The sequence below is a fragment of the Megalobrama amblycephala genome, linkage group LG4 (genome assembly GCF_018812025.1).
Source record: "Megalobrama amblycephala isolate DHTTF-2021 linkage group LG4, ASM1881202v1, whole genome shotgun sequence".
Classification (NCBI taxonomy): Eukaryota; Metazoa; Chordata; class Actinopteri; order Cypriniformes; family Xenocyprididae; genus Megalobrama; species Megalobrama amblycephala.
In genome coordinates, this window is record NC_063047.1 from 4,800,857 (window position 1) to 4,816,146 (window position 15,290).

The 15,290-nt window shown below is 36.2% G+C and overlaps 3 protein-coding genes across 3 annotated transcripts; all 3 read right to left on the reverse strand.

Moving 5' to 3' along the window:
• Window positions 1-825: 825 nt before the first annotated feature.
• Window positions 826-2,805, reverse strand: ins (preproinsulin). Its single transcript, XM_048186537.1, has 3 exons — window positions 2,541-2,805; window positions 2,225-2,409; window positions 826-1,089 (listed from the first exon to the last, which is right to left on the reverse strand). The coding sequence occupies exons 2-3, from the start codon at window positions 2,400-2,402 to the stop codon at window positions 941-943; spliced, it is 327 nt and encodes a 108-aa protein (XP_048042494.1). The 5' UTR covers window positions 2,403-2,409; window positions 2,541-2,805; the 3' UTR covers window positions 826-940.
• A 2,350-nt stretch (window positions 2,806-5,155) lies between these two features.
• Window positions 5,156-10,694, reverse strand: panx1b (pannexin 1b). Its single transcript, XM_048186907.1, has 7 exons — window positions 10,303-10,694; window positions 8,784-8,920; window positions 8,491-8,690; window positions 7,507-7,712; window positions 7,046-7,356; window positions 6,769-6,919; window positions 5,156-6,396 (listed from the first exon to the last, which is right to left on the reverse strand). Exons 1-7 carry the CDS (start codon window positions 10,481-10,483, stop codon window positions 6,323-6,325), a joined length of 1,260 nt encoding a protein of 419 aa, XP_048042864.1. The 5' UTR covers window positions 10,484-10,694; the 3' UTR covers window positions 5,156-6,322.
• Window positions 10,695-11,882: 1,188 nt separating this feature from the next.
• On the reverse strand, window positions 11,883-14,465 carry epd (ependymin). Its single transcript, XM_048186909.1, has 6 exons — window positions 14,337-14,465; window positions 14,136-14,170; window positions 13,572-13,706; window positions 12,533-12,719; window positions 12,350-12,434; window positions 11,883-12,196 (listed from the first exon to the last, which is right to left on the reverse strand). The coding sequence occupies exons 1-6, from the start codon at window positions 14,419-14,421 to the stop codon at window positions 12,073-12,075; spliced, it is 651 nt and encodes a 216-aa protein (XP_048042866.1). The 5' UTR covers window positions 14,422-14,465; the 3' UTR covers window positions 11,883-12,072.
• Between the last annotated feature and the right edge of the window lie 825 nt (window positions 14,466-15,290).

The following is a 15,290-nucleotide window of genomic DNA, read 5'->3' on the forward strand; positions in this document are numbered from 1 at the left end:
ATCATCATACCACTCGTGGCAGATGTGGGCCGGATTTGGGCCGGCACAAAGTTGCTATTTGGGGAGTGTCATTTGAAACTCATTTATTGAGTTATTTTTATTTCAATTAAAATGTTCACCGTGCTCTCCCAGCTAATCAGGTGCCAGGACCTATATTTCCAATTGAGAATACAAAAAAGTGTAGACCATTTTTATTAAAAATATATTTTGATAATGGACAAACACTTCAGTGCCCCCCAAAGGCAGCAATTTAGGTAGCCTATATAAAGGGATGGATTGTCTGTGTGTGTGTGTGTGTGTGTAAGAGAGAGTCTGGTGGTCACTCATCCAATACTATAATGATATAAATAATTTAATGAATACTGCCTATTTTACTACTCTTTATACCAATAAAAATGTTTAAAAAATGTTTAAGGTACAGTAGCCCCAAACATTTAGTGGGACATTGTTACACAGAACTGAAGAAATATCATCCTCATAATTGTTAATTTTCTAAAAATAAACCTTGCATTCAGGAAATATGAAACATTATATAATTTGATGTCACAACCTTGCAGCTGCACCACTAGTTTACAGTGATGAAGTCTACACGTTTTGTCCACATAGAATGTTAGTTGAAGTTTCTTGCACCAAAAGCTAAAAGTTCGAGAATCTGAGCACAGTCTGAATCTCAATCAGGAAAACTCAGATGGTAGTGAATTAATTTGATGTTAAGAACAGAGAGATAAACAGAAATCAAACAAATAAATCCGCATTGTTTTCTCATTTAAATGACTGGAATTTTAAATTGGTTATATAAACTGCAATGTAGTCATACAAAAAGCATTAATTTGATAAAATTTTATTTTCTATGAAAAACAAATCAAGAGCATTAAGGTTGATACCTGTGTGCAAACAGGTGGTGAAGTCATTGACAGCTGTCACAGGACATATAGGTTCTTTAATTACAGTAATTCTGCAGCTCAAAGATGCTGCAGGGTTTGTGGCAGCACTGCTCCACTATGCCTCTCTTCCTTATCAGCTCAGCATGATCTTTAAATGCAAAGTCAGCCACTTCAGTTTCCTGGGCAGATTTAGCGGGAAGGAAACCTGGGGAAAAATACAATAATAGAGAAGATCCTGACATTAGTCTAGTTTAATATTAGTGTATTGAGCCATTTCTTATTTTGAAGTTAATTCTTTGTAGTTCACCATTCATTTAGATTAAAAAAAATGTAGACAATCAGATCAGACCTTTATTCATTGACACTGGGGTTAAAATCATCTTGAATTGCCACCAAAATATGCCTAGCCTTGATGGGATACTGTGAAGCGTATTTTACACAATTAAAGGGTTAGTTCACTCAAAAATGAAAATTCTGTCATTAATTACTTGCCCTAATGTCGTTCCAAACCTGTAAGGCCTTTGTTCATCTTTGAAATCAAAATGAAGATCTTTTTGATGAAATCTGAGAGCTTACTGTCCCTCCATAGACAGCCTACGCAATTGTAATTTGATGATTCAAAAAGTTCATAAAGAGATCGGAAAACTAAGCCATATGAATCAAGTGGTTTAGTCCAAATTTTCTGAAGAGACTCGATCGCTTTATATGATGAACAGATTTAATTTAGGCTTTTACTCACATATAAACATTGATCACCGAACACAAACAAAAGCTCAACCGAACCTGAATGACGCACAAGAACAAGTCTCTTCTGGAAGCTCAAACGTGCTGCGTAACACACGAGAATGAACCTCATTAGTTACGCAGCATATTTGAGCTTCCAGAAGAGGTTTGTTCTTACACATCATTCAGGTTTCGTTGAGCATCTGTTTATGCTTGAATTGCTTGCATTATTATGAAAAATTGCTTATATTATTATTATGAACCCCTGCTTTATTCAGTTTTATTTATTTACTTATTCATGCTATTTGCATTTCAAAGGTCCATAAAATAGACTATGGGCCCTACATGGATTTGTATCCATTAGCCAGTATGGGCTAATTCAGAAACCCTGGAACTCATGGACAAACCCATGTAAGACCCATACCTCAAGCCTATACCGTGCCTACATTGACCCCGCCATGCAATGTTGGCTATAGGGTACACTGTGCAAAATTAAATACTTAATCTTTGCAGTATCCAGAGTATTAATACTTTCTTATCATCTCATCATTGTCATCAATGGTAGTGAACAGCACTACCTTTCAAAGCTCCTTAACTAGAAACATAGTCTTTCTTACCCATAAGAGGGTCAACATCTCTCTTGGGGTTGTAAAAGAAGCCTGTTGGCCCACAGACCAGGTAGAGGGCATCGACGAGATGAGATCCACACAGGTGCTGCGGGGCCCCTGCGTTAGCGTTCACACTGGAGACGGCCAACAGGAACAACAGAGCACCAGCCTGGAGCCACACTGCCATGGTCACACTGACAGAAAAACAGATATATGCCTTTTTACTGATAAAACAAATGTACGTCTACATGCATAAAGTTGCATCAGCAGTACACACAGTTACAATAGCATTTTCTGTTAATTTACCATCTTGCTGGTCACTTACCTGTTCTTGAAGCAGACAAGGAATGGTAGAGATGGTAGAGGAGAGATGGTTTGGGACGAACAGCGTGTCCTTCTCACTTTTATACATGCGTTTAGGCATGTTCTGCAGTCTTTGCCTGAATCAGCGGAAAACGAATCCTGTGCACAAACACACTTTAACTCTTTTAAGTGACCGTCCAATTACACATGCCACATTAGCTGTGTTTGCCCAACCAATTCACATGAACTCCTGAGTGATACTACGCTCATGAAAGACAAACACATTCTGCTGCTCACGCAGGTCTAGTAGCCTGTGCTGTCAATCTCAAGTGACTACTGGTTAATTGTTAATAAGTCTTGAGGAAAGTAGTTTACACAGAATAGCCTGATCATGGATCTGCTACGGTGACAGCTGGTGGCTTCTCTTTGTAAAGATCATTTGAGTGAAACAGCAGAATATCTCCAGGTATCTCATTCTCGAGAAAATGGGATTACATGTCTCATTATTCATTAGTAATGTTTGTGATGTCCTCACTGACGTTTTCTAGCAATGAAGATGTGTGATTAGTCAATATAGTAGCCTGTTTTTTAAAAGATTTCATAACAAACTACCACAAACTTTCATAATGTTCTAAAGAGTTGAGGAATCAACTGTCAAATTGTTGGATTCCCTAATAAAAATTTTTTAAATACAATGTTCTACAGAGTTAAAAGACACTCCACACAAGTTAAAAATTGTAGATAGTGTTTTCTGTCACAAAATATACTTGGAAAAATGTAACATCATCTGCTATTATTTAACAAAATCAGCTTTTTATGAGATTCCATCTACATTATATGTAATGTCTGCCTTTTTTCATAAAATTGCAACATCTTTTACAATATATTTTAGCACATTTAACATATTTAGCAGTAAACGAGAAAGTGAAGCTGTTTAGTGTTAATATAACATTAGTGCTGAACTTCAAGGGTTAGTTCATCCAAAAATGAAAATTCTGTCATTTATTACTCACCCTCATGCTGTTCCACACCCGTAAGACCTACGTTAATCTTTGGAACACAATTTAAGATATTTTAGTTGAAATCCAATGGCTCAGTGAGGCCTGCATAGGGAGGAATGACATTTCCTCTCTCAAGGTCCATAAAGGTACTAAAACCATATTTAAATCAGTTCATGTGAGTACAGTGGTTCAATATTAATATTATAAAGCGACGAGAATATTTTTGGTGTGCTGAAAAACAAAACAAAATAACGACTTAGTGATGGCCGATTTCAAAACACTTCTTCATGAAGCATCGGAGCATTATGAATCAGTGTATCGAATCATGATTTAGATCGCGTGTCAAACTGCCAACGGCTGAAATCACATGACTTTGGCGCTCCAAACAACAGATTTGACACACTGATTCATTTGTGCTCCGATGCTTCATGAAGCAGTGCTTTGAAATCGGCCATCAATAAATAAGTCGTTTTTTTTTTTTTTTTTTGGCGCACCAAAAATATTCTCGTCGCTTTATAATATCAATATTGAACCACTGTACTCACATGAACTGATTTAAAGGTCCCGTTCTTCGTGATCCCATGTTTCAAACTTTAGTTAGTGTGTAATGTTGTTGTTAGAGTATAAATAAAATCTGTAAAATTTTAAAGCTCAAAGTTCAATGCCAAGCGAGATATTTTATTTAACAGAAGTCGCCTACATCGAAAGGCCAGTTTGGACTACATCCCTCTACTTCCTTCTTTAATGACGTCACTAAAACAGTTTTTTGACTAACCTCCGCCCACAGGAATACACAAGAGTTGCGTTTGTAGAGTGTTTTCATCCCGCAGTCCAATCACCGGGTCTGATTCCGGCTCAAATTGATAGGGTAAAATTAAAGACATGTTTACAATAACACTGAGCGCGTGCATCTCCACGTTATGGTAAGAGGCGTGACCTTTCCGGGCAAGGTTCGCTAAGCTGCTGTCGAATCACAACACCGGAACCGCTGGCACAATCAGAACTCGTTACGTATTTCTGAAGGAGGGACTTCATAGAACAAGGAAGTCATCAGTCCGTTTTTATGACAGTGGAAACAGCGGTATACAGATAAGTAAATTATGTGAAAAATACTGGGTTTTTTTACACGCGAAACATGAACACATGTTATATTGCTCACTATAAACACAATCAAAGCTTCAAAAAACCACGAAAAACAGGACCTTTAAATATGTTTTTAGTACATTAATGGATCTTGAGAGAGGAAATGTCATTGCTCCCTATGAAGGCCTCACTGAGCCATCGGATTTCAACTAAAATATCTTAATTTCTGTTCCGAAGATTAGTGAAGGTCTTACGGGTGTGGAACGACATGAGGGTAAGAAATAAATGACAGAATTTTCATTTTTGGGTGAACTAACCCTTTCATGACTTTTGGCCCTTTTTAGGGTTATCTTATAATAAAGCTGTTTTTATAGTATAATGATTGTCATCATGTAGTGAATGTGCCAAAGCTATATAGATCCAAGCTAACTAGAGAGGAAAATACAGTTTTATGGGGGTGCTTTTTATTTTACAATAAAAGTATGTATTCTACAGCACGTTTCCTGAATGCAGTCCACCTTCTTATGGTTATGGCTGTAAAAAAACACCAATGTTCATTTAAAGAAATTTATTTATTTACAACTTTTTTTTAAACAAGTGCTCACCTCTGAAAACATGCAGTTTTAACATACCTTCACACATTACATTTAAGGTAAAGAGGCATGATAACAATTACAATAAGAGCTACAAAATAAACATCTCTGACACAATATAAAACAATAAGTCCATATCAAATAAATGTGTAAAACTGAATCAGCATAATATTTAACATTGAAATATAATCTATATTTGCATCTATCATACATTACAGTTTGTATATTTGATTATTGCTTTTACATAGGCAGTGTGTTATTACATGAAGCGTTAGCCTCTTGAAATGGAGCCTATGTTAAGTCCAACACCCTAAATTACCCAGCAAAACCCTTAGTTAGCCCATATCATTTATATTATTATTATTAAATGAATAAATCACTTATATCTTAACCCTTTTTTATGATGTTGCTTCAGGGGAACAACCCCATTTTCTTCACTTTGCAAGCTCATGATGCATGTAAGATAGCAATAAAATGGTTTTAAGGAAGAGATGGCTTTGATTGGATTTTTAGTCACATTATACACTCAAAAATCTTTTTTTTAAATATATGATGCACAGATTTGCATGTTTGCATAAACTTCCAACTTTAAAACATTCCAAGTTATTTAATTGATTTGTATGAAAGGAATAATTGCTTAAATGTGTTTGTTACCAAGAAGCAATATTGGCAGAAGTTAGTTGTTAGTATTCTTCTCAGTAACATTTGAATTATTAATTTCTAATAATTATTTAATTGTTGCAACAATACATACAAAAGAAAACCCAGAATATGTTGTAACATTGCTTTCACAATGCATACAAATATGGGCTTAACATTTCATCAACTTCATAATAACTTGATGAATTTATAAAAAAAACATTCATCCCATCTCTATAAATTTAAAGCATAGAAAAACATGCAGCTCAGTTCTGCAGTTAGTAAATTAGTATTAAAGCATTACAATTCAAGCATTAAAATTCAAGCATTACATAATATTACCTTCACATTCAATTTCCATGTAAACTAATTTATTGTAACGTGATTTGTCTGACTTTAACAGTTTGTGTCAGTAGTACAGCTTTTAAAAACAAATTTACCTGATGATTATAGATGCTTACATGCATGTACACTTTTAGTGTAATATATTAGACCACCCTGTGTTTTACATCTTTCACGCAGCTGCAGCTTACTCCATCATCCAGCAGAACAGAAGAGACATCTAGAGACAAAACACATTCATGTGAGCTGCTTTAGCAACAGTTGGTGTTTTTTTTTTTTTTTATTTGGGTGCTTTACCTTTTTTTTACTTTCTGACAGAGAAAGAGAACATAACATGGACTGAGTGTATTCATTCTTTCTTTTCACATCTCATAATCAAACTTTTGTTCAAAGCTGTATTTCATTGAATTCACATTTATTTCTTTTAATAGCTCTTACGGTTCATGGTGTGTTGCTTTGTGATGAATCTACGGAATTGTCAACTAATAAACAAACCGTGAATCATTAGTGGAGGAGTTATTAAAAACAAGGACACTACAGCAGGTAACTGTGACTTACGTTACACTGTGTGTCGTCCTCGTGTCACACTCACCCTTTAGTTCGGAGATTTCTTTCTCTGCATTTCCATTGACAGTTCGGGCTTGTTTTCTGTCCACCATGTCAGTCCTCACTTGTCCTAGAGTCCTGAGGAGACACATAGTGTCAAACGTGGCTTCCCCTCCTTCCGACAGCAGCTCTAATACCTGTGTACACAAATCACAAACAAATGTATTAGTCTTCACTCACTGACACCAGCGTCTAGATCGGAGAATGAGATATTAGACAGAAATAAACAGCTGCATACAATTTAAACATTCAAATGCACAAACCTGCAAACATTTGTAGCTCTTAAGCTCGCTCAAGTTTTCCTCCAAGAACAGCAGGTAGATGCTGAGGTCATCATAGCGCCGGGTAGAAGGCTGCAAATCCAGAGCGTGTCCGAAAGCAGGCAGGAGGTGGTATGGACGGAGGAACTGAACACGCTGGTGCTGACGAGCAGGTTGAAAGGCAGCGTACACCACAGCCGGTACTAACAGTAAATACACCACCAGATTCATGCAACTTAGGAGACGAAAAACACCCACTGCCACTAGCTTACACTGAACTGCGTCTGGCACCGCACTTTCATTTACCAATATACCTGGTGAAACACACACACACACACACACAATTCAGAGAACAAACATCGTAATATGAATAGACACACACTTTCAACATCAAATTTTTATATTTATTCCTGCAGTGTATCCCTTGTGTGGAAATGCACACAAGCACACTATCTAGCACACACCTCTGCGCAGGTTACAGGAGAACTGATCACTGTGTGAAACCCAAAGGATGTAGTAGGTCAGATAAGAGCAGGCCAGCAATAAAGTGAGGAATGTTAAAACCCGACAAAGCAGATATTTTGCAGCCAAAGCCCATGATGAACGTTTTGTCTTTAAGTACTGCTCTACCAGAGGGTACTTAAAACAAGCTTCAGTCAATTCAAGACCACTGAGAGTGAAAAAGAGAGAGAGAGAAGGAGAGAATTTGAGATTGAGGTTAAGATCAGTAGAACCAGAATATTATGGATATTTATAGTTTTGGGTTATGATTGAAGGAAGGAAAAGAAATAGAAAGGAAGTTTAAATAGCAAAGTCAGTTGTTCGCAAGCTTTCATTCAAGAAACTAACAAAAAATAATCAAAGGTAAAATGACTAGTGAATTTAATTGGCACATCAAAAGACTTTTTTTTGTCACCGATTTTTAAAATACACTACTGTTAAAAGTATGGAGTTAGTATGGTTTTTAAAAAAAATAATATTACTTTTAATCGGTAAGGATGCATTAAATTGATCAAAAGTGACAGTAAGACGGTTCAAATAAATGCTGTTCTTTTGAACTTCCTACGCATCAAAAAAATCCTGAAAAAAAGATCCCTCCTGTGGTTCCCCGCACTTTTTAGACTTCTGATGGCACTGTAGATAATAAGAAATGTTTCCTGAGCACCAGAACAGCATGTTAGAATGATTTCTGAAGGATCATGTGACACTGGAGACTGGAGTAATGATGCTGAAAATTCAGCTTTACCATCACAGGAATAAAATACATTTTAAAATATATTCAAATATAAGTCTTAGTTTTTTGAACAACTGATAATGAATAAGGCAAATTTAGAGGCAGCTCGCAGACACCAACCCCATGATAATCAAAAACTATTTGTCACAACTGAAAACGTAAACTTCAGGTTGCCATTATAGCGGGAGCTTTGAAAATGTTCAGTGCACTACACCTGTGTGGGTCTTCTGCAGTGTCTTTGTCTTGTTGGGATGTGAGGCTCTTGGCCAGACGGATGGCACGGTTGTAACAACGGTCAAGTTCCTCCATGATAAAACTGAGGTCAGAGGATAAGGAAGGGGTAGCCGTGAAACGCCAGAATAGAGCAGGTATATACATGAGGACGGCGACCAGCAGAAGGATATAAGGAAAGAACTGAAGGTAAAGAGACAGAGAATAAGACAAACACAAGCAACAAGGAATCTCTTTTAATATGCCATTGTCACTCATCATAACCAAGCACATTACCTTGTGTAGATGAAGGGGGGCGCTATCAGCCCCATTGTCTGCAGGGTGATGCTCTACTGCGGCCCAGCAGAATGAGTCCACATATGCAGCCTGTCTCATTGTGAAGTTAGTGGGTGGAAAACATGTGATCTGGGTACCTAAGAGACAGGGGATTACACAAGAACATGTCATTTTCTTACCTGAAGAGAACAAAAGAGCTATGTGATGGAAATTTGATTCATCTCATCTAAAAAATACTCATATATGCTACTTAAACACACAAAAATACATATAATAGTGTTTTAGCATCTCTGTCATGAGCAAAAAAATATTGCTGATTAAACATGGTATTTAAGCGCATTATGCAAGTCTGCTTGGTTTATAATTTATAAATCTCTTTGAAATCATCCATCTTGTTCATCACCATATTAGCAAGTAGAGGAGACCAGAAACAATTGCTTCCTTCATAATTTACAGATTACTAATCTACATAATGTTTCTTAATGTCTGTACTTCCAAAAGTAACTATTACTGTACCATTCATATTTTGGAATGATTCTTAAAGAGATAATTCACCCAAAAAATACAATTCTGTCATCGTTTTCAGAACACAAAAGAATATATTTTGAATAATGTTGGTAACCAAACAATATTTGAGTCCACTGACTTCCAATGTATTGACATAAATTACTTTGATGGAATAATGATTGGTTTTAATTTAGATATACTTTTTCATAAATAGTGTTATGATAGACCTTACAACCAACACGATAGTTTTGCAAATTAAGCAACAGCTTAGAGATAAAATAGATAAAACAGGTATTGATTGCTAAATTTTGTGAAACAAGCCCACTCCTTTGTCTTAGGAAGACACAACTTTACTAAGCATAATAGTTTTGTGACTGAAGAAGTGTGGTTCTTCTGCCCCCGTCTCTCTTTCACTGAGACAAATAACACTCCCCCAATAACAGTGGCTGAAATAAAAATAAACAATGTTTACTGGCCCCAATAATTATAAGTAGGCTATTATAATTGATCAAATAGTTCATAAGTATTATTATTATTGCAAGCAAGGGCATTTATCCCACAAAGAACGATGTTAACAGTTCTCATGCTTATAAATCGCTGCATTTGTCTTGCGTTTTGTTAACGCGCATATCGCTCATGACGCATCAACAACAGTGACGCGCCCATTCTGGATTTACACAAAACCGATTAGCAATTGGCTCAAGTCTTTGTTCAAGTAATCGACAATAAGTTGTGTAAAATTACGTCCTTAGTTGTTGGCGAATGTTTAATAGTATTGCGAATTATTAATAATATTAGTCTCGATTTAGCGAGTGTCTTTCAACAATTGGCAGCCTTTCTGTAGCTACAAATCCGTTAAAAGGTAAACCGAGGGATGGGCTTCATGTTTCTGAGTTTGAACCTGTATATCTCAACAAGTTTAAACCACTGTATCTCTATCGGACTTTTCAAAGTAAACCTTGCTGATGTTTTACGCAAATTCCGGTAGCTGTGATAAAATGTTTTTACTGACCCACAGAGACTTCTTGTGCAAAGGCGAGTGAGATGAGTAACAAAGGAAGCCCGACCGCGATAAAACTGACCAGTTTGTCTGTGGCCAGTTCCAGTTGCAAGCCTTTATACTTAGATTCACTCTGTTCTTTCAATAAAAAATCAGAAAACACATATTCAGTCGCAACGCGCGCTATAGCCATTGTTAAGATGAAATGTATTTGCCAAGTGCACCGCTAGTTCCGGTGGGCAGGGTTACGCGCACGGTTCACCAACCAATAACAACAACATCAGTGGGAATCAGAAACCTTACAGTAGTTCACTTTGGGTCAGTTGCCCAACTAATAAATAATAAATATTTTAAAAGAGCAGTACACACTTTTACATACACAAAGGCAGCAATAAAGTATGAAGGACACTTCCAGGATAGTAGTAAACAAAGAGGCTAATAATAATTTAGAGAAAACCTTTAGAAAATTACAAGGTTCAGATTATACAGGATTATGTTGTTGTAATGTTGTATCAACCTTTATATTTGTATACATAGGCTATAGGCCTATTTATTTATTTATAATGTACATATACAGAAAGTATAGAGTAAACGCTTGCTAGTTCTGTTTAATTTGTTATGCAAGTCTAGTATTTGAACTCTTTTCTTTTGCCAAGAGGTCCCTATTTATTGGTCAAATAATACCTTATTGGTTTTATTAACTGCACAATCAAACAAACAATTTCCATGCAGTTTTATTTAGAAAATCCTGTTTGCAATTAAGAAATTAATAATGTCCATATCGTGATGGTTACTTTAAGAAAAACTATAGACTGTAAGGACAGCTACAGGAAGTGACAGAGAGTTCTAAGGAGAAATTAACCAGAGGAAAATTCCATTGTCTTCTGTCTGCCCAGGAGTGCACATGTACATGACACTATAAGTATGAACCATAAAGAAAAGAATATGAGAATAAAATGTAAAGAACACACACACACACAAATAAAAAAAATAAAAAAAGAAGTGGGAAAAAATGAATTAGCAGTGGCTCTAACCACTGAAGTTGGGAAATTTCCCTGATTTTGCTGTGAGACAGTGAGGTGCTGGTTAGGTAAACCACAGACAGTGAAGATACGTCAGATGGAGGATCCATGCAGTGTTCACAAGACAGCAGCGTGGCTTCCCACAACCTTTTTTCTTACTGTCAGTGACATTGACCATGCCACCCCATTTACATGGCTTGTCCATAATTGAATACAGACAAACAAAGGAATTTTGGGATATATTTGGGATATTTCTTATTCAAACAAACAAACATGTAGCCTAAGTAAAGAGATGTGTTTCATTTACTATTCATCCTTGAGAATGTAGCATTTATTCAGCATATTTTTTAAAAACATAGTTGATGGTGCATATGAACATATGACATTTTGGTCACTGCATTGCACATAGTTCACACACTTTTAGATGGTACCTAGTACTTTTAGTAACTTTTTCCTTCTTTCTGTGCAAGGATCATTAATTCTTTACAGAATCTCCACATATCTTAACACCGCTGTTGTCCACACAGCTTCATGATTGTTTTTCATTTTTCAAACAGACATAAAAAAGGATTTCAGTGAAAGCTCAGCTTTATTGACTTAATTAGAGTGAAGAAACAAGTTGCAAAGACAAAAAAAGATAGTGAGATAGAAACTGCAGGCATTTTCTGAAGAAATACAGGAAATATTTTGATTTAAATGCTCTTTTTATTATTGCGTGTAGCCATCTTTGGCAGTTTGTATATCATCTCATGTTATTTTTTCAGTCGTGGAACAGGTCGAAGAAGCTGTGGTCATCTGGGGCCTCCTCGAATGCCACGCCCTCACAATAGGCCGGGGGCACAAAGACTTGTGGGTCATCAACTTCTGTTTCAACACCGAAGAAACTGAAGCAGAAAATAGCTCGGTTGATTGACTCATATGAAAAAATGCAGGATACAATAAAATGTATAGTCATTCTCCTGAAGAAATGTTTTAAGAGAAACTTTAATACTCTGCAGTACTCTGAATAGTGTTCCTACAGGGCATTTCTGCTTTACCTGAAGAGAAGGTCCTTCTTCTCACCATAGTAGGATCCAGAGACCGGCAAACAGCCACAGGAAGTGGTTGAGAGAGAGTAGTGAGCTGAAAAGAAAATCCGCCAAAAAGTAAACACGATTGTTTTCATTTTGAAAAGCAACAGAATAACCAAATAAGTAAAAAAAAAAAAAAAGGGTAAGGACCGTGAAGTTCAGACAACTTTCCATTCCAGACCCGGACTCTGAGTCCCTGTTCTGTGATTGAGGGGCTGCCCATGTAAATCTCAGACTCGTGAGTGGCATCGGGTGGAATCTCCATCAGGTGCTTACGGAACTGCAGAGTCTCCTTCTTGCAACTCTCGTTTTTACTGTCTATCTCATAAAGTGTACCCTGTGTGGAAAAAGTGCTTTATTACATATTATATTGACTAAAAAGTTTTTATTCAACAAAAACTGAAAAAATGATTTTTGCTGCTTGTTCAAATTACTTAATTAAAAAGAGCAAAAGCAACACAATTCCTATACATTTTGTCCATGTTTAATCCACATAAATAAATCTAGTATTGAAGTTTACTTAATCGGTTTGTGTTGGGATTACATGAAAGAATTTTGTTCAATTAACTGAAAATGGACGGTGCTTGTTAGTTCCCATTATGCATTGCATATGGCTGGATAAAGAGAGAAAATGTTTAAAAATCTATTTATGTGTTTTGCAGTAAGATGAAAACAGGGATGCTTGATAGTGTTTAATAGTGTTCAGGGTTCACTTATATTGCAATTATTAGAATGTTTTAAATTTAACTGGGTTACCATTGTAGAGAAGAGTGGGGCGTTTGCTTAGACTGGTGCTTCACAATCAATTTCAGCTTTGAGCTGAAAGCTTACATTTAATGTGCTAGTGTGTGTAAAACCAAGGCTGTTCTAATGAATCAATCATGTAACACATATATGAAGTTGAATTGGATGAATGGATGTTCTGAAAGAATGAATCATGAATCAATAAACCTTACAAAATTCACTTTGAGACTACTTAATTTGGTCACTTAAAAATGACTTAATTTCCTCATGTAACATTAACAAATTATATTTGTATAACTTAATTGATTCATGTGGGATCGATGTACACTATTAAATCATGTAAATTCAACACACTTTTTTTTCAGTGCTCAATCACAAGCTGAAAGAGGAAGAGGAATAGAGAGAGAGAGAGAGAGAGAGAGAGAGAATTGCTGAATAGGCCTACCTCTTCAAAATGTATGAGCACATCCATATGCGAAGTTTTGTTCGCGTGAGTAGTGTCTTCCACAAAACGAAATTTATTCGCTTTGGAGTCATAACTGAACTCTCCAGATGCAAGGTCATGACCCCCCGTTGAAACCTGAATATGCGTTTTGCACGTCAAACAAAAGAGAACATTAAGAATGTTACATTTTTCAGTAAACATACTATTTATTTAACTTTTAATAATTCAGAAGTTTCAAATGACTCTCAAGGTCTTAGGTAATGAAACAAAATGCAAGGTTTTTAAAAGCAAATAGAACTGTCAATTGCAAATTGCAAGTTTTATAACACAGGCTAGTTAAAATGCATTTTAAAGGGAATACCTTCGCTAAAGACCTTAAAATTAGTTTTTGTATAGCTTAAAAAGCTGTGTACCCATCATTAGAATTAGAATGTTTCATAAATAGTGAAAAATTAGTGCTTGCTTGTATTTAGATAATGCAGCATTTTTTTAAAGGCAAATTGTACTGCTTACTAACTGCCTGCTATAATTATTAAACATCCCTGTGAAATTTTGTACACTCACCACTTTCATTGTTCCACTGGTCAAAGGTGGTGAATCTGAAAAAGAAATAAAAAAAGTAATATTTCTGCCACATCATCTGCAACTTCGGATTCAACACGTTCTCATTCTCATTTAGGATCATTTTAGAGGAAAAAAAACAGTAATATTACAAAAACTGATTATTCTTTAACCACAAAGACAAGAAATGTATAAAGCTCTTACGACATGGCTGGCGATGAGAAGAAGCCCACGCGACAGCACAGAGGCACGAGAACACCACACAGAGCAGCTTGACTGTATGCATCATTGCTCTCTAGCTTTCTTCAAGTCCAGACACTTCCACCCTCATTCAGATCGTGCTTTTTATATATAATCGCTGCACCCCATATAAATGCCCCCTCCCTTTTGGACATCCAGCAATGGAATAAACAAAAGATGTTTTGACATCACCTTCTGTTGTGTGCAAATGAGAAAGCTGGACAAAATTGGCACAAAAGAGCATTTACAAGACAAAAAGCTTAATTTAAATAAACAATCCCCCCCATCCGCCTCTGATCGGCACTCAGGGGTGCTGGCTCCATACTGGTAGACCACAAGTCCAGGACTGTTGGTATCACATCGCATGATTTTGGTTCATGTAAGGTAATGATTGTGCTGTCTCAATCAAGGAAAAACAAAACAAAAACAAAAGTCAGTTATACAGGTGTGAAAACAAAAGCCCATCTGGTACTTTCCTCGTCACTGTGTTCTACTGTCAGAGGCCTACATTTGCATCTGATTTTTACGTTTTAAGAGTTGACCACAATGATCTTTCAGTTCACAGAACAAGAGGAAAACGCTCATGCACATTCACACATGATGTAAATATGCAAATATGTAAAAGAAGTAAAAGAGTGGAAGAAATGAAAATATTTACTGAAGGAAAATACTGTAGTCACAGAATTTGATGGCTATGACTAGTTGACAGAGCTTATATTGGTTCTTCATATTGTTTCTTGTCTAGTTCTAGATGTAATTTCAAAATGAATGTGAAGAAAACATTTGGGTCAGTTGTAATTTTACAAGATGAAGACAAGCTTCAAATGTTAAAATCAGCTGTTGTTGAATCTTTGCACCTGAGACGTGCAGAAACTCAAGTACGTATCTAGAAACTTCAAAAAGAGTTTTGAATATAAT